This window comes from Nuphar pumila, chromosome 1 (genome assembly GCF_984573655.1).
Source record: "Nuphar pumila chromosome 1, dmNupPumi1.hap1.1, whole genome shotgun sequence".
In the NCBI taxonomy this organism is placed as follows: domain Eukaryota; kingdom Viridiplantae; phylum Streptophyta; class Magnoliopsida; order Nymphaeales; family Nymphaeaceae; genus Nuphar; species Nuphar pumila.
This window is the reverse complement of record NC_143249.1, coordinates 23,913,179-23,938,536: the sequence shown is the minus strand read 5'-3', so window position 1 is coordinate 23,938,536 and position 25,358 is coordinate 23,913,179. Positions and strand designations below refer to the sequence as shown.

Genomic DNA, 25,358 nt, shown 5'->3' with positions numbered 1-25,358 from the left:
TCGATCTCTCGATCACTTCTTTTGTATGACAACCAGAGTGCCATTAGTATGTCTTTTAATCCAATCCATCACAGTCGTGCCAAACATATTGAAATAGATCAGCATTTTGTGAGACAAAAGGTAGAAGAGAAAGAGATTGAGCCTGAATTTGTACGAACCACAGATCAGGTGGCGGATATATTTACAAAAGGATTGACGAAAGACAGATTTTGGATGTTAAAAGGCAAGTTGTTCATGGTCCAGGATCATGCACAACTTGAGGGAGGGTGAAAAGAAGTGTATTCTCCAGTTACGGGTCACGGGTCTGGAGATCCAGACCCGTGATCATTAACGTGTCATTAATGGCACTGTGTAATTTACCTTCTTGTAATAAGGGTACTTTTGTACCCTAGTCCTATATTTTGTATGTTATTTAAAATGAGATCATACTGTTAAAATGTAATCTGTAATATATATATATATATTATTATTTAATATTATTATATTTTCTTTTATTATTTTATTTTTTTATTTTTTTATTTTTCTTTATTTTCTTTTTTAGCATCTAGTTCAATAGAAACTAGATATTTGATTCAGTCAAGTTGTTGGAACTTGACTGTGCAAATAGCTGCAGCTATAATAAATGCGGTTGGACTATAGTCCAACAGCTATAATAATAAATGTTGTTGGACTGTAGTCCAACAACTATATTAAGAGACGTTGGAATCCAACGTCTCTTTTGGAGAGCTCAAAATGAGCTCTCCTCTCTCCCACTTTTTTGTATATATAGGGGTGAACCCCTTCAATGTATACAACCATGCTTCTTAAGCATTTTGTTCATGAATAAAGTATTATTTATTTTTCAAGTGTTCTTCCCTTTATACCCTTTCAAGGGTCATGCTTGTAGTGTCTCCAATAGACATTTGTTTGTGAGTTATTTGTGCATTTGTTGAAGACCACCATTTTATTACATGGTATCAGAGCTACGAAATCCTTAGATCTTGAAGTGCTTCCGCCTCGATTTTCGTGCCACATTTACAAAAGGTGTTTCATCACCTTGTTCTTGGCTCAAGAAGATTTGTTTGAAGAAAGGCGAACTTGTGCTACAAAAAAAAATTGGTTTTGTATCCTCTCTTATTCCTTTGTCTACTCTTTTTCTTTTCTTTTTATTTTTCTCTCTCTCTCCTCCTATTTATTCCTCTCTTACCCTTGTAAAAGATGGATGACAATGATAAGATCACCATCATTCCTATGAAGCTAAATGATACTAACTATGTAATGTGGGCTTCGATTATGAAGCACCACATTTGGGGAAAAGGTTTATGGGGTATAGTGGATGGTTCCGATTTGGAACCTAAACTATCTCTTACCAAGAAAGAGGGTGATAAAGAGGTTCCTCTAACGTAAGAAGAGAAGAGTAAGGCGTTAGCCACTTATGAAAAGAAATGGAAAGAATGGAGGATAGGGCATGCAAAAATTATGTCATGGCTCATCAATAGCATAGACATTAAAAAATGCTCTAGTCTAGCTAAGTTTGAGCATGCCGATAAGGCTTGGGAATACCTCAAAAACATGTATTCCCTTAAATATATTGCACATGTATGCAATTTACAAGATAAAGTTCGGACAATGACTCAAAAAAATAAAACTATTCGAGAATATTATAATGAGTTGTCCGAACTTTGGGAAGAGTTGGCTCTTCTTGAGCCCAAATGGCATTGTGCCGAAGACATCGAGCTTCGCCAAAGGCAACTCGATATGGAACATTTCTATCAATTTGTGAATGGTCTAAGGCCGGAGTTTGAATCCACCAAATCAGACCTTTTGCATCGTGGAAAAATTCCTTCTATTGTTGATACTATAGAAGAGCTCACTATGGAGGAAAATAGACTTAGAAAAAGTACTCCAAAAGTTGATGATGACTCCGCTTTAGCTGTATCTAGACCGGGGAATCATACTCGTACTTACAAGCCGCCTCATTTTGGAAGGCAAAACGGCGACTTTGATAAAAGAAAAGTTATTTGTCATCATTGTCATGAACCGGGGCACTATAGGCCTCAATGTCCAAAGTTATAAAGAAGAGAAGAAAAAAGAGTTGCATTTGTTGAATCTGAGTCAAAAGATCAAGATGCACCTGTGTCTATGGCTCAACTGATGGAAATCCTTCAACCTCTTCTCAAAGGGGTATCCTTCTCAACTGAAGCCTCAACTTGAGCGACAGTTGCATCTTTCTCCGGTCCAGGTAACTTTCCTTGGCTTTTAGATTCTGGTGCTTCTTTTCATATGATCCCAAATGTTAATAGTCTATCCGAATGTCTTAAAAATAACTCAAGTGTGTCAAAGGTTTTTACAGCCGATGGCACATCTCTCGAAGTAAAAGGAATAGGATGTTTTGAAAATCTTCAAAAATCCAAAAGATTTTTTATCCCAGAAGTTAGATATATCCCTAAACTTAATTTGAATCTCTTATCTGTCTCGCAAATATCTGATTATGGATGTAATATCTCCTTCTCTTCTCATGGTTGTTGGGTACAGGATCACCAATCAGTGAAGCTGATTGGGGAAGGCCATAGAGAAGGAGGACTTTATTACATGGACTTTTTGGAATTACCCAAGAATGCATTTTGTTATAATATTCAGAAATTAGAATTGGATTTATGGCGCAAAAGGCTTGGCCATCCTCATATGTCTAAAATTCAATATTTTCCAAGTTTGGAAAAATTTTGTAATTCTGAAAATTTTTCTTGTAAAGACTGCATTCTTGGCAAAATGAAAAGGTTACCATTTCTTAGTAGAACTTTTGTTTCCTCACGACCACTTGAGTTAATACATTCGGATGTTTGGGGCCCCGCACCAGTTATTTCCAAAGGTGGTTATACATATTATGTCATTTTTGTTAATGACTTTTCTAGACATACTTGGATTTATTTTCTTAAACATAAATCTGATGTCTTTGCTAACTTCCAAATATTTCATAAAATGGTTAAAAATAAGTTTCAAAATGATATTTCTATTTTTCGCACTGATTTAGGGGGAGAATTTATGTCCAACGAATTCAAAGACTATCTCAATTTACATGGTATTACACATCAAAGATCATGTCCACACACTCCACAACAGAATGGCCTAGCCGAACGCAAACATCGGCACATTATGGAAACTACTAGGACATTGCTAATTGCAAATCAAGTTCCAAAAAATTTTTGGGCTGAAGCGGTCCTAACTGCCACCTACCTCATTAATAGGATGCCATCTTCCTCATTAAAGAATACAACTCCAATAGAAAAGCTTGTTAACTTAACTCCAGATTATTCTAGATTAAGAGTCTTTGGATGCAAATGTTTTGTTTTCACCAACAGAAATGACAAACTCTCTCCTCGTGCAATCCCATGTGCCTTTTTAGGATATGCTGATAATCAAAAAGGCTACAAGTGTTTCGATTTTCAAAATGACAAATTATATGTGTCAAGAAATGTATCTTTTTTGGAAAAAGAAAGCTTCTTTGAATTTGAAAAATCCAAGGATGTCACTGAATACTCGTTTTTAATTGATCCAATTTCAAAATCCAATAAATGCGATGTTGGATGTGACCTTGACAATGATCAAAGTCCTATTGCTGTTGAAAATGATGATAATAAAGAGCAAATCCATAGGGATGTTAGTCTACAATATTCAAGACGTAGAGAGCAAAATCTTCCATGTGCATTACAAAAATACTCTGAAGTCTCACCTAGAAGAACGTCTAGAATCTCTAAACCTCCAGAAAAATTTGTGTCTTATGAATCTTTTTCACCCACGTATAGGGTCGTCATTACATTAATACAATCATATGTTGAACCATCATCCTATTCTCAAGCAAAAAATCATATAGAATGGATAGAAGCCATGAAAATAGAATTGGATGCACTAGAAAAGGCCAATACTTGGACGATACAAGATATTCCTCCGGGTAAGAAACCTATAGATTGTAGGTGGGTATACAAAGTCAAAACCAAAAGTGATGGGACCCTGGAAAGATATAAGGCCCGTTTAGTAGCAAAAGGATATGCCCAAGAGTATGTCATCGATTATGAAGAAACATTTGCTCCTGTGGCCCGTATGACCACTGTTAGAACTTTAATAGCCTTGGCCTCCATTAGAACATGGCCTATCTTTCAATTAGATGTCAAAAATGCTTTCCTGAATGGGAATCTCGTTGAAGAAGTATAGATGGAAGCCTCACCTGGTATTAGTATCCCTAAGGGTAAAGCTCTTCGTCTAGAAAAAACTCTTTATGGTCTTAAACAGGCTCCAAAAGCCTGGTATGACCGATTTAGTCATGTTATGCTTGATATTGGTTTTCAACCTTGTTTAACTGACACTGCTTTGTTTGTTAAGAAATCTGATGCAGGCATCATTATTCTTCTTCTCTATGTGGACGATATGATCATCACCGGAGGCGACAAACAGGGAGTTGCAAATATCAAATCTCTTCTTAAAACTCACTTTGAAATGACTGACTTAGGTTTATTAAGATATTTTTTAGGCATTGAAGTTGCTTATTCCCCTCGGGGGTATTTGATATCTCAATCTAAATTTGCTCTTGATATCGTTTCCAGGTCTAGAATTACAGATGATAAGAAAGTAGACACTCCAGAAGTTGTCAATGTTAAAATGAAAATTGATCATGGAGAACTTCTTGATGATCCTACTCCTTATACACAACTTGTTGGAGCTCTTTCTTATCTTTCCATTACTAGGCCAGATATAACTCATGCGGTTCATACAGTCAGTCAGTTTCAGCATGCTCCCACCTCCGTGCACATGGGAGCGATTTTGCGTATTATTAGATACTTAAAATCCTCTCTTTCACGAGGACTCTTTTTGTCTGCTTCATCTTCATTAAATTTAATTGCATATACTGATGCTGACTGGGGAGGTGATCTCAATAATAGACACTCAACTACTGGTTTTTGTGTGTTCCTAGGTGAAACCTTAATTTCGTGGAGGTGCAAGAAGCAGCAGAAAGTCTCTCTTTCCTCCACCGAAGCTGAATACAGAGCCATGGCAACTACCACTATGGAGGTTGTTTGGCTCAGACGATTGCTAGCGGATATGGGAGCTAAAGCAACGCAAACTTCAAAGATGTGCTGTGACAACAAAAGTGCGATCTACATTGCAAGCAACCGGACATTCCATGAGCGCACTAAACACATTGAGATGGACTGTCACTATGTCAGAGAGGAATACTTACATGGAACCATTGATCTGCCATATGTTACATCAGAGCAGACTTCTTCACCAAGCCTCTCGCTGCTCCCAGATTTCACTTCCTCTTAGACAAACTTTCGCTCATTGTACCGTAAGTTTGAGGGGGAGTGTTAAAATGTAATCTGTAATATATATATATATATATATATATATATATATATATATATATATATATATATAATTTAATATTATTCTATTTTCTTTTATTATTTTATTTTTTTATTTTTTTATTTTTCTTTATTTTCTTTTTTAGCATCTAGTTCAATAGAAACTAGATATTTGATCCATGGAACTTGACTGTGCAAATAGTTGTTGGACTGTAGTCCAACAGCTATAATAAATGTTGTTGGACTATAGTCCAACAGCTATAATAATAAATGTTGTTGGACTGTAGTCCAACAGCTATATTAAGAGACGTTGGAATCCAACGTCTCTTTTGAAGAGCTCAAAATGAGCTCTCCACTCTCCCACTTTTTTGTATATATAGGGGTGAACCCCTTCAATGTATACAACCATGCTTCTTAAGCATTTTGTTCATGAATAAAGTATTATTTATTTTTCAAGTGTTCTTCCTTTTATACCCTTTCAAGGGTTATGCTTGTAGTGTCTCCAATAGACACTTGTTTGTGAGTTATTTGTGCATTTGTTGAAGACCACCATTTCATTAGCAGCCGACCCTTAGTATTGGGGTTATCGGTTTTTTATTTTCTGCTCTCTCTCTCTCCCTCTCTCTTTCCCTGTCTCTCAGCTCTCACGAGTGGATCAAAAACTAACAACCTAGAACATCATTGTCATCACCAAACCACATCAAATTAAGTAACCTAGAAATTGTGTCAGCATTATAATACTAAATGCATAAAAAAAGCACACTAAAACAACAACCCTGTACAAGACAAAATAAGGGTTCCTTCAATTAGATAATGAGGGTTAAAAAAGATTAAAAACAAATAAACAAATCAATAAAGTGCAAGAGACTAAAATTACACGCACCTTGTCAAGGAATCAGGATCTAAATGTTGCCATTCAATTTCTTCAATTATTGCTGCAATACCTTTCACTCTTTGTTCAGATTCCATGGATTTTAGAAGATCTAAATCGTCGCTTACCAAAGTGCTTCCATCACCACACACAATTACCTAGCAAACATATGCAATAGACAATAAAATACAACTGATAGAATAGAATGTTTCAGAAACCGACAGATGATGTAATAATGAGCACACAGTATTTGTTTGCAGATTTTAATGCAGTATAAAGAAACACAACAGAGCTCACCCTTCCATTAGTAATGACACCATTCATGCCTAAAGGATGACCCAGTTGTCTATACAAGAAATATGACACCTGCAACAAATGCAAAATTTCAACCTTTTACAGGTCTACCACATTATACAACAACTTGATCAATGCAAGTTAATGATAAAATTTAGTTGCCACATCTGTAAAGTAAAACAAGTAGTCACAGTAAAAAATGCAATATCCAAACAAAATATTGTCAGATTTACGAACAACACCAGAACAATGTCCACACAGCAATTTAATCAGCCGGCAAAGTATATAAACAGTTTTAATACATACAAAGATTACTATCAGAAAATGATTGTATAAGGACTTCAAACCAGAGTTACCAGCCGAGGAAGCGGGAGCGGGAAGCAATACGGAAAGCGGGAGCGAGAAGCGAGGCACTTTCAAAAATTTAGGAAGCGGGAAGCGTGGGATGACTTAGAAGAAAATTACGAACCGTCTTGGAAGCGAACCGGAAGCGACCTAGGAAGCAAACCGGAAGCGACCTAGGAAGCGAACCGGAAGCGAGGGGGAAGCGAAAAAAAAGTTAAAAAAATGGGGAAGCAAGGGGGAAGCGCGCTTCCCAAAAAAGCGTGCTTCCCTGCACGTTTCGGAACCGCGATGTTTCACGCTTCCGAAACGCGCTTAGGGGAAGTGCGCTTCCCCATGCGCCTAGGCGCTTCCAGTAACTCTGCTTCAAACCACAGTCTAGCTTATCTGAAAGTGGAATCAAAAGTTGGAAGCTAGGCGCTTCAAAAATTGCTTTCCAAGGATATCCTGGATATGAGATTCTGGACACTGCACTTCATCAAAAAGAAACTCAATTACACAATTAAAAAATGGCGGCTTCTGTAAGAAGGAAGCTGAAATTGACCCATTTCAACTGAATTGAAGAACATACCACAGGCTTTTTTTTATTGGAGGAAGAAGGAACAAACCTTACTAGTCGAAAGTGCAAAGCAACTCCTAACCATTGGCCCCCTAGGTGGCACCTAGTTAGGTGCCAAGGCGTTGCCTAAACACACACAAAAGAATATAAATTATTTGAATAAAAAATGTTAAATCATAAAAATAAAACATTTTGAAAAACTTAAATGTTTGAAAATACATAACCAAAACATAATTATAATATTTTAAACATTATAAAAAGCCAAATATTGAATACCTTGGAGTCCCCCCACCCAGGCACTTGGCCTAAGCACACAGGCGCTACTAGTTGAAAATTTCTATTTTTAAAAATAACATTAATTTAAAAAATCCTGATTCATTGAAAAAATGTTTTAAATTTTATTATTCACCAAAATAATTATTTTAAAAAATCCTGCTTCATCAAAAAAACTATTTTGAAAAATCTTGTTTCATTGAAAAATTAACAATCCATTCCTTGCAAAAACTGGCTAAAAATCCTGATTTAATGAAAAATATTTTTAAAAAAAAAATCATTATTCAGCAAAAAATGTTAAAAATCCTGCCTCAACAGAAAATCATATTTTGAAAAATCCAGCTCCATAGAAAAAATATTTTTAAAAAATCCTAATTTATCACAAAAATATTTACAAAAAAAATCATGCTTCATCAAAATATATATTGAAAAATTCTGCTCCAGGCGCTTCTAGGATTTTTTAAAAGCTATTTCAGCTACCATTCACCAAATTTCTGCGAGCAAATAGGTATATTGCCATAGCCTATGTTAGATGCATAGTTTGCAAACACGCGACTCAAACTCGGATCGCCTGGCCTTAACTCGCGGGTCAGTAGGTCGACTCGGTAACTCGGACGGGTTAGGACCTAAATTTTTTTAGTGCTTTTTTTTATTATACTTTAATTTTTTAAATATTGAATATAACACTATGTTTTCTACAATGTGAATTAACTCTTGACTCCAATATTCGATAATCTACATGTCAATTTTTAGAAAAATCAAAAAAAGTGCAGCATAAAATTTAGCAGCCTGCAGTATGCACCCAAAGACAAAAAAAATTGTGCAAACCCCAGTTGTGCAAAACTGCACACTGCACACTTCATATTTAACGATTACAAAGAAAAAGGTAAAAGAATTCTAAAAATTATAGGGAAACCCCACACAGCACACATTGTTGGGGGGGGGGGGGGGGGGGGGGTCACCATTTTCAACGAGAGAGAGAAGGGCCTCTGCTCACCTTGTAGAGAGAGAGAGGGACTCCTCGGCTCGTCTCGCAAAGAGAGATAGAGAGAGCCTCCTTGGCTCGCCTCAGAGTGAGAGAGACGGCACCTGGATGCCAGCGGCATACTGTGGCTACCGGCAATCGTCGGTGGTCGCCGGCCGTCACCGAGGAGGGCTACGGTTCGAGAACGCCCTTCTCGAAAAAAAATGGCTTTTAAAGTGTTAAACCGGTTTGTGTTGAAACAAACCAATACAAAATCTGAGACGACTCAGCGAATCGGTAACGAATCGTGGAGTCGTGTTTCAGTCCTGAATCGGCTGACTCGCAAAGTCAGCCGATCCTGGTTAAACCAGGACTGGCCTGGATCAGCAGCCCAGTTAGTGGGCGATCCAATCTGACTCGGGCGATTCCTGAGTCAGATCGCCGGGTTTGACAACTACGGTTAGATGTGGAAATGGGTACAGTTTCAAAGGGTGCGACACAGCAATTTCAAAAAAATTGGATGCAAGGATGCAAATATGTGTGTGTATTTATGTATAAAACATAGATAAAATTGGACTTTCACTTTTAAACAGAAATGGACCTCGGTGCGGTTGACTCCACCTGACACAAAGGAAGTCATGTCCAAGTGTCACACCTGCATTGATGCAGCTTCGACACAGGTGTGTTTCCCTTTTAGAAGTGTTCATGTTACATAAATAAGCTTTCTTAGACGAGATTAGGAACATTTTATGGAGTATGACAAAAGGAAAATGCACATGGCCTAGGAAATATCCCAGCATATTTCCTACCAAATTTTGTGGAATGACTATGAAGATTATATGGAACTATTCCAAGAACTTCTAACAAATGGAAAAGTCCTCGAAGAAATGGGTAGGTCATGCTTAATTCTCATACCAAAGCAAGAATACGCAGATAATATTGATGAGTTCGGACCTGTCACTTACTGAATAGCAGATTCAAGCTCATCACAACAGACCTAGCAGAAAGAATCAAGCCCATGTTAGGCCATTCTTTTTGCAGATGATTTAATCATTTTTAGCATAGCTGAAGAGAAGCAATTTTATAGAACCTAGCTACCATTAAGGTGTTTTTCTTTGATGTCAGGTCTGCACGTTAACAAGAATAAGAGTGAACTGCTGGTTTACAATACAGCAGACCAACTTAAAGCCTTGGTAATGAACATTTGGGATGTTGGTTTGGGTCCTTGCTCTCATATTTGTTGCCGTTATTCAGAATTAGGGATACAAACAGTTCGGATCCGGAACAGCTAATACATAGAAATTCAGATCGCAATCAGATCCGGATAGGGGTGGCAATCGGGTCGGGTCGACAGGTTGGCGGGTCAGAATACCTCAACACGAACACGACCCGTTTATTAAACGGGTTGGATGTGGCAAACATGAACACGACCCATTTATTAAACGGGTAACCCGACACGACACGGTTAACCCATCTAATAAACAGGTCGGGTCAACACGACACAATTATATCTCTCCGTTAAAAGATGTTGCAAGCAGGAAATAAGAAGGGAGGATTATTTTAAGTAAGAAGAAATTAAAAAGAGTTATAATTTTAGCTTGATTTGATGTTAAAAAAAAATTAACGCTTTTTTTAGATGAGAATACTTAATGTTATTGCTCTAAAGTCATGTCACCTCTGCAGTGAGACTCCACTGAAAGAGTTATACTTTTAACTTGATTTGATGTTAAAAAAAATAACGCTTTTTTCATATGAGAACATTTAATGCTATTGCTCTCAAGTCTTGTCACCTCTGCAGTGGGACTCCACTGAAAGAGTTATACTTTTAGCTTGATTTGATGTTAAAAAAAATTAACGCTTTTTTCATATGAGAACATTTAATGCTATTGCTCTCAAGTCTTGTCACTTACCCGTCCGCCTAACTCGTTTATTAAACGGGTCGGCATACCCCTAACACGAACACGACCCGTTTAATAAACGGGTTAGGCGGGTCAACCCGTTTACGACACGAACCCGTTTAAGCCAAACCCTAACCCGGCTAAGAAGCAAGTTGGCGGATCGGGTCAGATTTTGCCACCCCTAGATCTGTAACAGCTAAAAATTGCAAAACCTCCATCTTGGATCCAACCCATTTATAGCCCTATTCAAAATGCCTACGAAAACAGAGAAGAGACTTACAGTACCATCTGCTTTAAGGGTTTGGCGAGGAGAGAAAACTGCATTAGCATGATTGGAACATTATTTCTCTTCTAAACATCAAAGGGGGATTTGGTCATTAGAAGGTTGGGCATTTTCAATGAGGTTTTTAATATTAAATAATGGAGTAAGATGTGTTATAACAGTTGTTGTGTCTAATTGGTAAAATCATAACGACAAATACTATTTTCAACATTTTCTCGAGGAGGTTTTTGCCGGTTCTTTTTAAAAAAGTGATTTTTCTAGGGAAAATGTAGAAACGTCTCCGATATTTCAAAAAATTAAAAATATCAAACAAATATAAAAGGACAAGAAATAATAGGCTTTAGTAGTATTTCTTATGAAAACATAAAGAAACAATTAGAAAAAGTTTTTAAATATACAATAAAGAAAAATCTATACTTAAATTATATAAAGTATAAAGTAAGATTTTTTTAAATATCATGATATTATCGCAATAATATTGTGATATTTGCGTTACATTCAATATTATGAAAATATCATGGTATTTTCCTTTAATATTGGCTAGAGTTTTCTCATAAGTATCGCAATATTTTAAAGATATCGGCAATATTTGTGGCTATAGGTAAAATAAAAGTATGGTGTAGCTGGCCTACCTTTCACATGGGAATGGAAGCAAACAAGTCCTTACACGTCTAGCATTTGGAAAGGGCCAGTGCAAAGTGCTAGATGATCTCAATGATCACATTAGTCTAAAGATGGGAAATTGATCTAATATTAGTTTCTGGCTGGATCTGGCCTACCTTTCACATGGGAATGGAAGCAAACAAGTCCTTACACGTCTAGCATTTGGAAAGGGCCAGTGCAAAGTGCTAGATGATCTCAATGATCACATTAGTCTAAAGATGGGAAATTGATCTAATATTAGTTTCTGGCTGGATCCATGGCTTAAAGAGAAACCCTTGAAGATGGAATATCCCAAGTTGTAACAACTAGCTAGTTATAAGGAATGCACTTTGCCAAATCATTACCATCTGCCAAAAGCAATGGCATCAACCCCCCCCCGAACCACCACAACACACACATACACATGTTTACGTGCGCACACAATTGTGGCTCTGGCCCTCCCATATGGTGGTACACTCAACTAATCATCAAAAGATAGATCTAATCTTATGAATGCATTTGTCACAGTATGTATACTATGATCATACATTTAATCATCACAAATATGTTGTTAGTTTCAATTTTCAAGATGGAGAACTGAATATCTACAATTCAAATAGATAAGCATGGGTTAGAAATAGTGCAAGACATCTGCTGGAGTCAACCTTAAAACGTGGAAACAGTAAATGAAACATGCCAAACACGATTAATGGTTTAACTTTGGCTTTTGGGGATTGCAACTATATAGATCAAGTGTTAACATGATAAACTCATAGTTCAGTACCGTAACAAATGCACTCAAAAGAGAAAAGACCTATCACGGTTCTGCACCACACACACACACAAATATGCATGTATGTATGTTTGTATTGCTTGCTCATATTTATGGATATACAAGAAGAACCACATACCTTATCCAGATTCCTCTTCACTCCATCAACAGAGAATTCGGACAAAATGGTGCTATACCTTTTTGATGGTAAACCATTGGCTGCAGCTAGCTCAGAAGCATGTGCTACAAAAGACTGCAACTTTTCATCATTTGAAGATGAATCATTCATATAACCACTCTCATAGACTGAGATTAATTGGTCCAAAAAGTCCAACACCTTTTGCTTGTGGCTGCATCAGAATTTAAAACAAAAAGTCATAAATAATAAATCCAAGAACAAATAATCAGATTCATGACAAAGAATAAGGAAACGGATAAGCCTAAAGGTAGATTACACTGAGCAGTAAAAGGAAAAGAGAGCTTGGATATTCAAAACAAAGGTATACAAACTAACCTATACAAAGAGCTTGTCAATTCAAACAGCTTAGCAAAAAGAAGACAACATGATCCTGGAGATACTGCAGTGTCATTCGCATTCATAAGAAAACCAATACGAACACTTTCAGGTCCTCTCATCTGTGAGAGAAAAATTAATAAATTAATAAATAAAAATAAAAAAGAGACGATTATAGAGAACTATAATGAACACTGAAAAAAAAACACATTATTATCAAATAACCAGGTAATGCAGTCCTTCATGGAGAAGCTTCATCCCTTTCTTTGATGTAATATCAACAACAATAAGATGGGTGATTTGCTTCAGATCATCAACAGCTGAAAAAGATCAAAATTGGCAGAACGTTATTAATCTTCCAATGAAACATTGTACAATGCAGTGTAGAATGAATAAATAAGGATTCATGATCCTTACTTTCAGGAGGATGCAAGTAACTGGTATCAGCTAAGACTGAATCTCCATCAAGGGCTTCTTTGGCAAGAGAAACGAATTTCTTCTGATCCTTACCTTCCCCAACAATCTAAGCCCATTACATAAGAACCAGATAAGTATCACACCAGTATAGCATGCTATGGAGTCTGAGTCTCTGAGAAGACTATGAAACAACTTACATGAGGGTTGTAGCGGTGGTAACCATTCTCAGAGAGCAATTTTTCAAGTATGTCTGTATATGAGTCAATATGACCATAATAGACTTGTTCTTGAATTTTAGGGAGCTCTTCATTCATTGCATTTATAGTTGACTCCTGAAAATTTGACATTTACCACAACATCATCTTCGGACCAATTAAAAGACATGTAGTTCAGCTTACAATGGCTAACATCTCCTATTAAATTCTTCTCAGCTCAATGCAAGCTAACATGCTAACAGACTTCGATGGAGATCAAATGGCCATTCATGTACCTTTCCCTTTGGAAGCTCAAGCATAAAGACCAAGTTGAAGACAGATAAAGGCACATCCCAAGACGCAACTATTGTCAAAAATAATGTTCACTTGGTATGAAGTTTTACATATCAATAAATAATAAGGTTATATAAAAATCAAATCATAGGAGTGGATATCGGAACAGTCCCTTTAGAGTCCAACCAGTCAGGAAAAAAGCCTGAACAGCCAACAGCCCAAACAACTCTTTATCAAATTTGGGATGCACCTGGTTCTTATCAGGCTCGGACCTAAAACCAGGCCCATGTATACAAGTAACAGGGTCAGGACCGCCAGAATGATATTTAACTCAGACCAAACCCAGTCCGGATTACTTTTGGGCCAGGCCAAGCCTGGCTCATCTGGGACCAGGTACCTCGTCTAATGCCAACCCACAGAAAAGCATCAAAGTCATGCACAGCATTTAATATAAAAGGTAAAATAATACCGCATGTAACTTGAACACCTTATTGAAACTCACTATTGATCCATCTTGATCACGTAAGAAACAACTAAAATATTAAAATCTTATGGGATACCTCGGTGGACTCATAAACAAGCCCATTCATCAAAAGACAACATTGAAGCTTTGATAACCCTAGCTTGAAAACAAACAAGGAGCTCTCATCAGCCTTTTCCTTGAACATCATGTCCGTCTCAAGCTTTAGTAGAATTTGTTGAGGTGGGGATTTGACCTTCGATCTAACAAAAATGAAATATCTCATGTTTATCAGTAGATGAAAAATGCCTGCAGACATCAAAAACTGGATATTTTGTCCAACTTAACAAAGGGTAAACATCAAATTTCTAGCTCAAAACAGAAGCTTAGCAGGGCTAAGAAAAGAAAGAACATGAAACCTTACATTAATGCTTCAACAAATGCTGCTTCAATATGATGTACTTCCAAACTTTCAGTTGAACCTTCAGATAAAGTACCTAACATGTTTACCTGTCAACAAGAAAATTTTCGCTCATTTATCAATGGTCCTGTTAAGAACAGATGAAAACTTACAAATGTTCAGATATGATAATTGAACTTCAAGGGAAAAGTATAATTAAAGATTAGGATGCAAATGTACGCATACATGATGAGCATGTGCACAGGCACATACACAGACATGCATACATTCACAGACAACACATACATGCATTCACACAGAGATACAAAGTTCCGGCTTTCTGAATCCCATTTTCAATAGGGCTGGCAACCAAACCTAGCTGCTCATGGCTCTCAGGCTCACAAACTGTGCTCGGCAAGCAGAGCCACAAGCAGCTCGCATGGGCATAATGAGCCAAGCAGGAACAAAGGGTGCTTGGCCCAGCCCATAACATAAAATAAGCATATATATTATATAATATATAATCTAATTTTTATAGATAATGTAATTGTTGGACAGTTGGTTTCCTTTAGTGCTTCCAATTGGGAGGTCGTACATTCCATTCTCATCTTTACATAATGCATTGAATATTAAAAAAATCAATTTTTTTATTCACATGAGCCACCTTGAGCTCAGCTCGGCTCGCCATGAGCAACTAGCTAAGTTCGAGATGAGCCTGAATTTTAATGAACCAAGCCTGTGTAATGAAATATGAGGAAAAGCAAAGAGTGCATTAAGCATTTACAACACCCACTAATGAACAAACAAAAGGGCTAACACCCAAACCCACAAGAGACAACACAACATAAAAATATAAATGTCTCTTATTGAAAAGAGAGAGAGCTCTCAAGAGTGAAAAATACAAGAGGGGTTCACCCCTATTTATACACAAAAAGGAGAGGAGGAGTGGCCTTATGGCCTTAAAAGAAGAGCCACCTAGGGGCTCCCATGGAGTCGTTGGGGGCCCCATCGACTCCATGGTGGGAACCCTTTTAGGTGGGCAAAAATATAAAAAATAAAAAGTAAAAAAAGAAAAAAAGAATTTACAAAAAATAAAGAAAAGAAACAAGTACCCCTATCGGGTACTTGTGAAATGACTAAAATACCCCTATCGGGTATTTTAGATAATACATATATATATGTATATAAACATATACATATATATGAATTACATGTATTTTAACAACCTGAACAGCCTGGGCATGGCTCGTTTGCACGTCCATCAGCTCTAATTTTCAATGCAAGATTAAACTTCTTACCTAGAGCAAGAGATCCTTAAAAATGCACACCTTATACACACATCTATTCAAATGTAAGGTGTGCATCCTATAAATGCGCATATATATAATATATACTCAACAACTTTGTAAGAAAAAGTATTTATAACTAATAATTCAATTGAAATTTTTCCCTTAAGGGAATTAATTTAGATATATATAATATACATATGGATGCATGTCTGAAGATGTCCATTGAAAATCGTGTCCTGCAAAGAAAATAGACAAGAAAAGAAAAAGCTTGAAACAGAAAAATCAACCCTCTCTCTTGGGTGATGTATGTATATATATATATATGTGTGTGTGTGTGTGTGTGACATATTACAACACTACCTTTTTGCCGAACACACGTGTTCTATTATGTGGATCTAGATCTGGATCTTATGTGATAGCAAAGAAGGAAGCTAAAAAAGTAGTTCGAAACGCGAGGGATAAGGTATATAAGGAGGTTTATGACAAGTTGGATACCAAAGAATGCGACAAGGATATTTATAGGCTTACAAAGATGAGAGATAGGAAATCGAGGGATCTGGGTATAGTTAGATGTATCAAAGAAGAAACGCAAAGGGTTTTAGTCAAAGATGAGGAGATTAAAGAGAGATGGAAAGATTATTTTGATAAGCTATTTAATGGAAGTCATGCTCAGGATCTTGGAGACTTCTCCATTCTTTTTCATGAGATGAATCGTGACTTCATGCGCAACATTCAAAAGAAAGAAATTATAGAGGCTTTGAAGAAAATGAAATCAAGAAGGACAGTTGGCCCAGATGGTATATCTATCGAGGCTTGGAAATGCTTGGGAGAGAAAGGTTTAGAATGGTTGACAAATCTTTTTAACAAGATTTGGCGGACAAATAAGATGCCTAATGAGTGGAGGAAGAATACTTTGGTGCCTCTATATAAGAATAAGGGTGATATACAAGATTGCACAAACTATCATGGTATAAAACTCATGAGTCATACTATGAAACTTTGGGAGAGGGTGATTGAGTTTAGGTTGAGGAAGATTGTCATGATATCGGAGAATCAATTTGGTTTTATGCCTGGAAGATCAACTATGGAAGCTATACATCTTCTTAGACAACTTATTGAGAGAAATAGAGAGAGGAACAAAGATTTGCATATGGTTTTTATTGATTTGGAGAAGGCTTACGATAGAGTACCTAGGGACGTTCTCTGGTGGACAATGATGAAGAAAGGTGTTTCTCTCAAGTACATTAGTATAATTAAAGATATGTACGAAGGAGTAGTAACCAATGTTCGCACTCGTGGAGGGGTGACAACCAATTTTCCTATAACGGTTGGGTTACATCAAGGATCTACATTAAGCCTTTTCCTATTTGCTATAGCAATGAATGAGCTTACGAGATCAATTCAAGAAAATGTGTTGTGGTGTATATTGTTTGCTGATGATATTGTTTTGATTGATGAGTCTAGAGCTGGGGTTAATGCTAAGTTAGAATTATGGAGACAGACATTGGAAGCAAGAGGTTTTAAGTTGAGTAAGAGTAAGACAGAATATATGGAATGTCGGTTTAGTAAGCAATGAAGTAGTGATGGGAGTGTAGTGAAGCTTGGTGAGCAAGAAATACCGGTGGATGATTGTTTCAAATATTTGGGATCAATCATTCAAAAGTATGGAGAAATTGATGGAGATGTAAATCATAGGATAAAGGTTGGGTGGATGAAATGGAAAAGTGCAACTGGAGTGTTGTGCGATCGTAGAATGCCATTGCGGTTGAAGGGAAAGTTTTATAGGACGACAATTAGGACCGTTTTACTATATGGTACGAAATGTTTGGCTGCAAGAGACATCATATTCAAAAAATGAGTGTAGCTAAGATGTGTATGCTTAGATGGATGTGTGGAAATACAATAAAAGATAAGGTTCGGAACAAGGAGATACATAAGAAGGTAGGCGTTATATCCATTGAAAATAAGATGAGAGAGAATTGTTTACAGTGGTTTGGACATATTCGGCGAAGGCCTAATGATGCTCCAGTTAGAAGGATGGAGAAATGGGAAAATATATTAGTTAAAAGAGGTCGGGGTAGGCCTAAGAAGACTTGGATGGAGATGATAGGAAAGGATATGAATGCTTTGAACCTCACCGAGGACATGGCATTGAATAGAAATGATTGGAGGAGAAGGATTCATGTGGAAGACCCAGAATGATTTTCTTTTTTGGTTCATATCGCTGACCACAATTGTTTTGGGATGAAGGCGTAGTTGTTCTTGTTGTTGGAAGACGGAATGCCCAATTGAGAGTGAGCAACCATGGGAGTATGCACTAGCTTACATTCTAACATCTTGTTGCATTGTAGAATATCCCGAGCGTACTTATGTTGCGATAATACCAAACGATCTGATTGTTGGTCTACATGTAATCCCAAGAAAAAACGAAGTGGTCCTAAATACTTCAGTTGAAATTGTCGATGAAGGATAGACTTTAACTGTTCAATTTTTGCCCCATTGTTTCCTGTAAAAATGATGCCATCCACATCCACTAAGACAATATTAAGATCTGATTTATCATGATGAACAAAAAGAGAGTAGTTACAATGACTCCGCTGAAAGCCAAGAGATAGAACCACCATGCTAGATGTGTCAAACCCGGCTCGGGATGCTTGTTTAAGACCATATATAGCTTTTTTCAATTGAAGCATAGTGGAATGCGGGTCTCCCTCAAGGTAGCTAGGTGGGTGCTCCATATACACCTTTTCATAGAGATCGTCATGAAGAAAGGCATTCTAAATATCTAACTGAAATAAGCTCCACCCATTCGATATGGTTAGAGATAAAATAATTCGGATTGTACCCATCCGAACCACCGGACTGAATGTTTCATCAATGTTCATCTTGTGCTCTTGAGTGTAACCTTTCGCAACTAACCTGGCTTTAAATCTCTCAATGTTGCCATCAGATTTTATTTTAACCTTGTACACCCAACGACATTCAACTACATTTTTATTTTTAAGTCTAGGCACTACTGTCCATGTGCCACATTCATGGAATGCTTTAATTTCTTCATTCATGGCATTAGTCCAACGAATATGTTGATTGGTTTCGGCAAAGGATCTCGACACTTGGATGTAATCAAGAGCAATTGCATATACTTGAAAAACTAAGGAGAAGGCTTCATAGTTGACCCATCTGTCAGAAGGGTGTCTGATTTGGCTGGACACACGAATAGGCAAAGCCGGCTGTTGTAAGGATGCATCCCGATTAATATTGGGGATGATCTGATTTGTAGTATTGCCAGAATTTCACGTAATCGGATCAAGTGACTAATTAGCAGTGGACGTCACAGTTGATTCAATGATGCTTCATGTGGTTGGCTGGTTCTTATGTTGTATACATTATCAAAAAACTAAAATTGATGTTGTACCTTATCAGATAAAGGTACATCTACAAATGATGGTGATGTAATCTCAATAGTATTGTTGGCAGCACCTTGCAATGATGGTGATAAGGGTGACTGCAGAGAGTTGTGGTTAGAAGTGGGAGACATACTTCCACGTAGATTCTCATGAAAGATGACATGTCAGGAAACAATAACTTTATTGATAGCATGATCAAAACACATTTATCTCATGTATTCATCATTGTAGCAGATAAACTGAGACATAGTTGCTTGAGGGGACAATTTATCTCGTAAAAAACCAGCAATATGCACAAAACAACGACAGCCATTTGCTCGTAGCCAGGAATAATTGGGATGAATATCATGCAGCGAAGAATAAGAAGATTCGCCTTCAAGATTAGACAAAGGCATTCTATTGATTAAATAAATTGTAGTATGAAATGCCTCGAACCATAAACCAACATTGAGATTGGCATCATACATCATGGTTAGGGTGTTAAAATACATACATGTACCTATATATATAATACTCAATAGGGGTACTTCAGTCTTTTCACATAACTGTTTTAATAAACAACTATGTAAATAGATTAGGTTTTTTTATTTTTTGTTTTTTGTTTTTCTTTTTTTTATTTTCTTTTCATTTCACGCCTAAAGGGGCCCCTCCATAGAGATGTTGGGGCGCCCAACGATCACAAATGTGACCGTTGGGGGCGCCCAACGACTCTATGGGAGCCCCTTTTGGTCCTCCTTTTGGCCCTCCTTTTGAGGTGGGTCTTTTTGTATAAATAGGGGTGAACCCCTTTGTATTCCATAAGCCTTAGTGCTCTCTCTCTCCCTCAATAAAGAGATTTTATATTTTAGCTTGTGCTTTCCTTAAAGCATATGTATGTATTGTCCCACAGTGGACTTGGCTATTGTTCCTTTTGTGTATTAATCCATTGTGGGACATTGTGAATGCTTTTTAGCATTCTTTATCATTCCGCATACTTCATTACATGGTATCAGAGCCATTCGGTTCATAAAAGAAAAGGCGTGATATACATCTTTACATTCATTGTCTCCATTCTTCACATACTTTGGTGGCATCATGGAATCCAAAATCGACCTGCCCTTCAAGCTCAATGGAAAAAACTACATAACGTGGGCATCGACAATGGAGAACAACCTCAAAGGTAAAAAACTTTGGGGCTATGTAATGGGTTCCGTTCCGGAACCTCGATTAGAGCTCACCAAGATTAAAGAAGGTCAAAGAAAGTCTCTTGAGGGAGATGTTCGTCTCAAAGCCATTGAAGACCACCCAAAGAAAATTGAAGATTGGGAAAGCAACCACGCCAAGATCCTTGCTTGGTTCATGAACAATGTTGAACTCAAGGTATCTGCAAATATAGCTAAATTTCGCTGAGCCAATGAGGCTTGGTTCTTTATGAAGAGTATGTATACCCAAAAAGACCTTGTAAGAGCATATTTTTTACAAGAAAAAATTAGAACCACCAAACAAGGTGATTCAAGTACACAAGATTATTATAGTGTTTTAAACCTACTATGGGATGAGTTGGCTCTTTTAAAGCCAAAATGGGTGGCTATGGAGGAGGTCGAACTAAGACAAAAACAAATGGAACAAGACCGATTGTTCCAATTTTTTTTGGACTACGTCCCAAATTTTAGCAAGTGAGGTCATTACTTCTCCATAGATCTATTTTTCCTCTAATAGAAGATGCCATATACGAAATCACACAAGAGAAAACTAGGCTTGGCATAAGTAAAAACATTGATGAAGTGTTTGTCGTATCCAAACCCACCAATAACGTCAAAACCTATAAACCACCCCATTTTGGAAAACAAGAAAACTATAATGGAGGAAGAAGCTGATTATATGTCATCATTGTTATGAGTCGGGTCACATCAAACCTGTTTGCCCAAAGCTAAATGAAACATTCAAGCCTAAGGTGGCTTCTCTTGAAGAATCTACCACCAACAAAGAAGATGAAGGCAAGAATGGAGACCTCAAAGAAACTCGGTCAAATATCTATGGCTCTACAACAAATTCTTAAAGCCACTTCATCCACATCGGGTGCGGCTATTGCGTCTACATCATCACCCGGTACGTATTCTTGGATCCTTGACTCTTGAGCATCCTTTCATATGACCCATCATGAAAATGCTTTAACCGATGTATGCACTAATTCAAAAAGTTCATGTGTTTCTACAGCAGATGGGACTTTTTTGAAAAACACACGTATTGGAACACTTAACTCTCAAAATTCTCAAAATCTTTGTCCCGAAAGTAAGAGTTGTTCCAAAGCTTAATTTGAATCTTTTTTCAGTTTCCCAAATTATCGGCCATGGATCTGAAATATCTTTTTCATCTAATGGTTGCTTTGTGCAGGATCTTCAGTCCGGGAAGCGGATTGGGCAAGGCCATAGGAAGGGGGACCTCTATTATATGGATCATTTAAACCTTCCTACAAACTCTTTTTTCACTTATGTCCAAGATAAAAGCATTGAAACTTGGCATAAAAGACTTGGACATCCAAGTTATTCTAAAATGTATCTTTTTCCATTTGGAACCAAATTTTGTAAGGAAAAAGACATTAATTGCAAAGATTGCATTTTTGGAAAAATAAAGTTTATTCAATTTCCAATTAGAACATTTTTTTCTACAAGACCTTTTGAATTGGCGCACTCGAATGTTTGGGGTCCATCTCCGATCATGTCTAAAGGTGGTTACTCTTACTCAGTGTTATCAAAAACGTGCCTTGAGGAGCAAAAGACGTGTCTCACCTTGAGGCGCGGCCCTTTGTGCCTCAAGGCGCAAAAAAAATTACAACAAGACTTCTGAGACATATATGAGATTACTAGGAGTCTAATACTTCCACTTCCATCAAGAATCAAGAAATCTATTTCCCTGAGATGGAGATGGGGGAGTCATCTGAGGAGAGAGAGAGAGGGATTTTCGGATGGGCACCCAGATACAGGGGACCCAAGGAACAAGGAAGGCGAGAGGTCTGCATCTCTCTCTCTCTCTGGCGATTTTTGGTAAATTTCTGCATCTCAGCTAAAGCTTCTCGCATAGTATGATTTTATCATCCTAATGATGATTCGGAGAAGATAATGAGGATTTCTTTGTGTATTACTTGACATTGTTTCCTCATGATTCCACACCCACTCTTGATAACTATAGTGTAAATAAGGGTGTGGCTGGCACCAATAGTTGCTCCATTAGCCAAGTGACCTAGAACCAGGTGTTTTTCCCATTTCTTTCTTTAATTGGATGCAACTTAAAAAGACATTGAATAATTTGTAACAGGGTATCACGCATTTGCCCTTTGTTGCATTTCTTTATATGTAGGTTGTTACTTGTTTGCAGCCTCATGACTGAGTTAATAAACTTAGTTCAAAGCTTTTGTAGATTTACGTTCTTCACTGAACGGAACCCAAGACTAGGGCATGTCTGTCCTAGGAAGTGCATTGTCTTCATCCACATTTTAAGTTTCAATTGTTATCCTTTTACATCTATCTGGTTCTTCCCCACACCAGTCCCAATCTATGTTGGGGTCAGCAGCTCATATAATCATCATAGTCATTTTTAAATGCCTCAAGAATACAAAATTCTATCAATGCACTGTAGTCAACATTCATCTGGGACTTTAGTGGAAGAGCTCAACTCCCGCATTAGTCAAAAGTGCTCCTCCTCTTTTCTTTTGTACTTTTCCTTTCCACTTTTTGCCCCAGTTAGGGGTGTGCGGATGGTTTCAAAACCTACAATGCAGAGCAGTTCTAAGGCATTTCTCTGTGTACATAAGCCTTTTTATATTTAAAATTACCTCCAAACAACTTTTCCAGATTTGTCCTTTTGAGTTTTTGCAGCTACAAAAAAAAATTGCCACCAAACAACTTTTCTACATTTGAATTTCTGCACCTTTAGAATCAGATTGACATTGTTGTGCCATTCTCTTCCTGTTCACAAGGGTATGGCTGTAAATGTACCGCGCAGTTCAAGCCATTATGAAGTTGTCAAGTATGCCATATACTGTCACCTGGGTACGGGTGCAGGTACGGAGGGTATGACATGGCAATTCCTGTAATAAATGGTGGTCTTCAACAAATGCACAAATAACTCACAAACAAGTGTCTATTGGAGACACTACAAGCATGACCCTTGAAAGGGTATAAAGGGAAGAACACTTGAAAAATAAATAATACTTTATTCATGAACAAAATGCTTAGGATGCATGGTTATTTACATTGAAGGGGTTCACCCCTATATATACAAAAAAATGGGAGAGAGAGGAGAGCTCATTTTGAGCTCTCCAAAAAGAGACGTTGGATTCCAACGTCTCTTAATATAGCTGTTGGACTACAGTCCAACAGCATTTATTATTATAGCTGTTGGACTATAGTCCAACAGCATTTATTATAGCTGTTGGACTACAGTCCAACAGCTACTTGCACAGTCAAGTTCCAACAAGAAATAGACTGGATCAAAATATCTAGTTTTTATTGAACTAGATGCTAAAAAAGAAAATAAAAAAATAGAAAAAGAAAATAATAAAAGAAAATATAATAATATTAAATAATATATATATATTGCAGTTTACATTTTAACACTCCCCTTCAAACTTACAGTACAATGAGCGAAAGTTTGTCTAAGAGGAAGTGAAATCTGGGAGCAGCGAGAGACTTGGTGAAGAAGTCTGCTAATTGATATTCTTATGTAACATATGGCAGATCAATGGTTCCATGTAAGTATTCCTCTCTGACATAGTGACAGTCCATCTCAATGTGTTTAGTGCGCTCATGGAATGTCCGGTTGCTTGCAATGTAGATCGCACTTTTGTTGTCACAGCACATCTTTGAAGTTTGCGTTGCTTTAGCTCCCATATCCGCTAGCAATCGTCTGAGCCAAACAACCTCCATAGTGGTAGTTGCCATGGCTCTGTATTCAGCTTCGGTGGAGGAAAGAGAGACTTTCTGCTGCTTCTTGCACCTCCACGAAATTAAGGTTTCACCTAGGAACACACAAAAACCAGTAGTTGAGTGTCTATTATTGAGATCACCTCCCCAGTCAGCATCAGTATATGCAATTAAATTTAATGAAGATGAAGCAGACAAAAAGAGTCCTCGTGAAAGAGAGGATTTTAAGTATCTAATAATACGCAAAATCGCTCCCATGTGCACGGAGGTGGGAGCATGCTGAAACTGACTGACTGTATGAACCGCATGAGTTATATCTGGCCTAGTAATGGAAAGATAAGAAAGAGCTCCAACAAGTTGTGTATAAGGAGTAGGATCATCAAGAAGTTCTCCATGATCAATTTTCATTTTAACATTGACAACTTCTGGAGTGTCTACTTTCTTATCATCTGTAATTCTAGACCTGGAAACGATATCAAGAGCAAATTTAGATTGAGATATCAAATACCCCCGAGGGGAATAAGCAACTTCAATGCCTAAAAAATATCTTAATAAACCTAAGTCAGTCATTTCAAAGTGAGTTTTAAGAAGAGATTTGATATTTGCAACTCCCTGTTTGTCGCCTCCGGTGATGATCATATCGTCCACATAGAGAAGAAGAATAATGATGCCTGCATCAGATTTCTTAACAAACAAAGCAGTGTCAGTTAAACAAGGTTGAAAACCAATATCAAGCATAACATGACTAAATCGGTCATACCAGGCTTTTGGAGCCTGTTTAAGACCATAAAGAGTTTTTTCTAGACGAAGAGCTTTACCCTTAGGGATACTAATACCAGGTGAGGCTTCCATCTATACTTCTTCAACGAGATTCCCATTCAGGAAAGCATTTTTGACATCTAATTGAAAGATAGGCCATGTTCTAATGGAGGCCAAGGCTATTAAAGTTCTAACAGTGGTCATACGGGCCACAGGAGCAAATGTTTCTTCATAATCGATGACATACTCTTGGGCATATCCTTTTGCTACTAAACGGGCCTTATATCTTTCCAGGGTCCCATCACTTTTGGTTTTGACTTTGTATACCCACCTACAATCTATAGGTTTCTTACCCGGAGGAATATCTTGTATCGTCCAAGTATTGGCCTTTTCTAGTGCATCCAATTCTATTTTCATGGCTTCTATCCATTCTATATGATTTTTTGCTTGAGAATAGGATGATGGTTCAACATATGATTGTATTAATGT

At 37.3% G+C, this 25,358-nt stretch overlaps 1 protein-coding gene across 3 annotated transcripts in view; it reads right to left on the bottom strand.

Annotated features, from left to right (window-relative positions):
• The window catches only part of EBS1 (EMS-MUTAGENIZED BRI1 SUPPRESSOR 1), a 109,789-nt gene that overhangs the window by 40,456 nt on the left and 43,975 nt on the right, over positions 1-25,358 (bottom strand). For 2 of the 3 annotated variants that reach the window (XM_089993529.1, XM_089993598.1), the window contains exons 14-22: positions 14,538-14,623; positions 14,214-14,376; positions 13,363-13,497; positions 13,166-13,271; positions 12,974-13,068; positions 12,749-12,870; positions 12,374-12,584; positions 6,505-6,573; positions 6,220-6,365 (exon numbers count right to left, since the gene is read on the bottom strand). In XM_089993529.1, coding sequence (XP_089849655.1) covers positions 6,220-6,365; positions 6,505-6,573; positions 12,374-12,584; positions 12,749-12,870; positions 12,974-13,068; positions 13,166-13,271; positions 13,363-13,497; positions 14,214-14,376; positions 14,538-14,623 — 1,133 coding nt within the window. The remainder of the gene's footprint in view (positions 1-6,219; positions 6,366-6,504; positions 6,574-12,373; positions 12,585-12,748; positions 12,871-12,973; positions 13,069-13,165; positions 13,272-13,362; positions 13,498-14,213; positions 14,377-14,537; positions 14,624-25,358) is intronic. The other variant, XM_089993667.1, reaches the window with a different exon arrangement.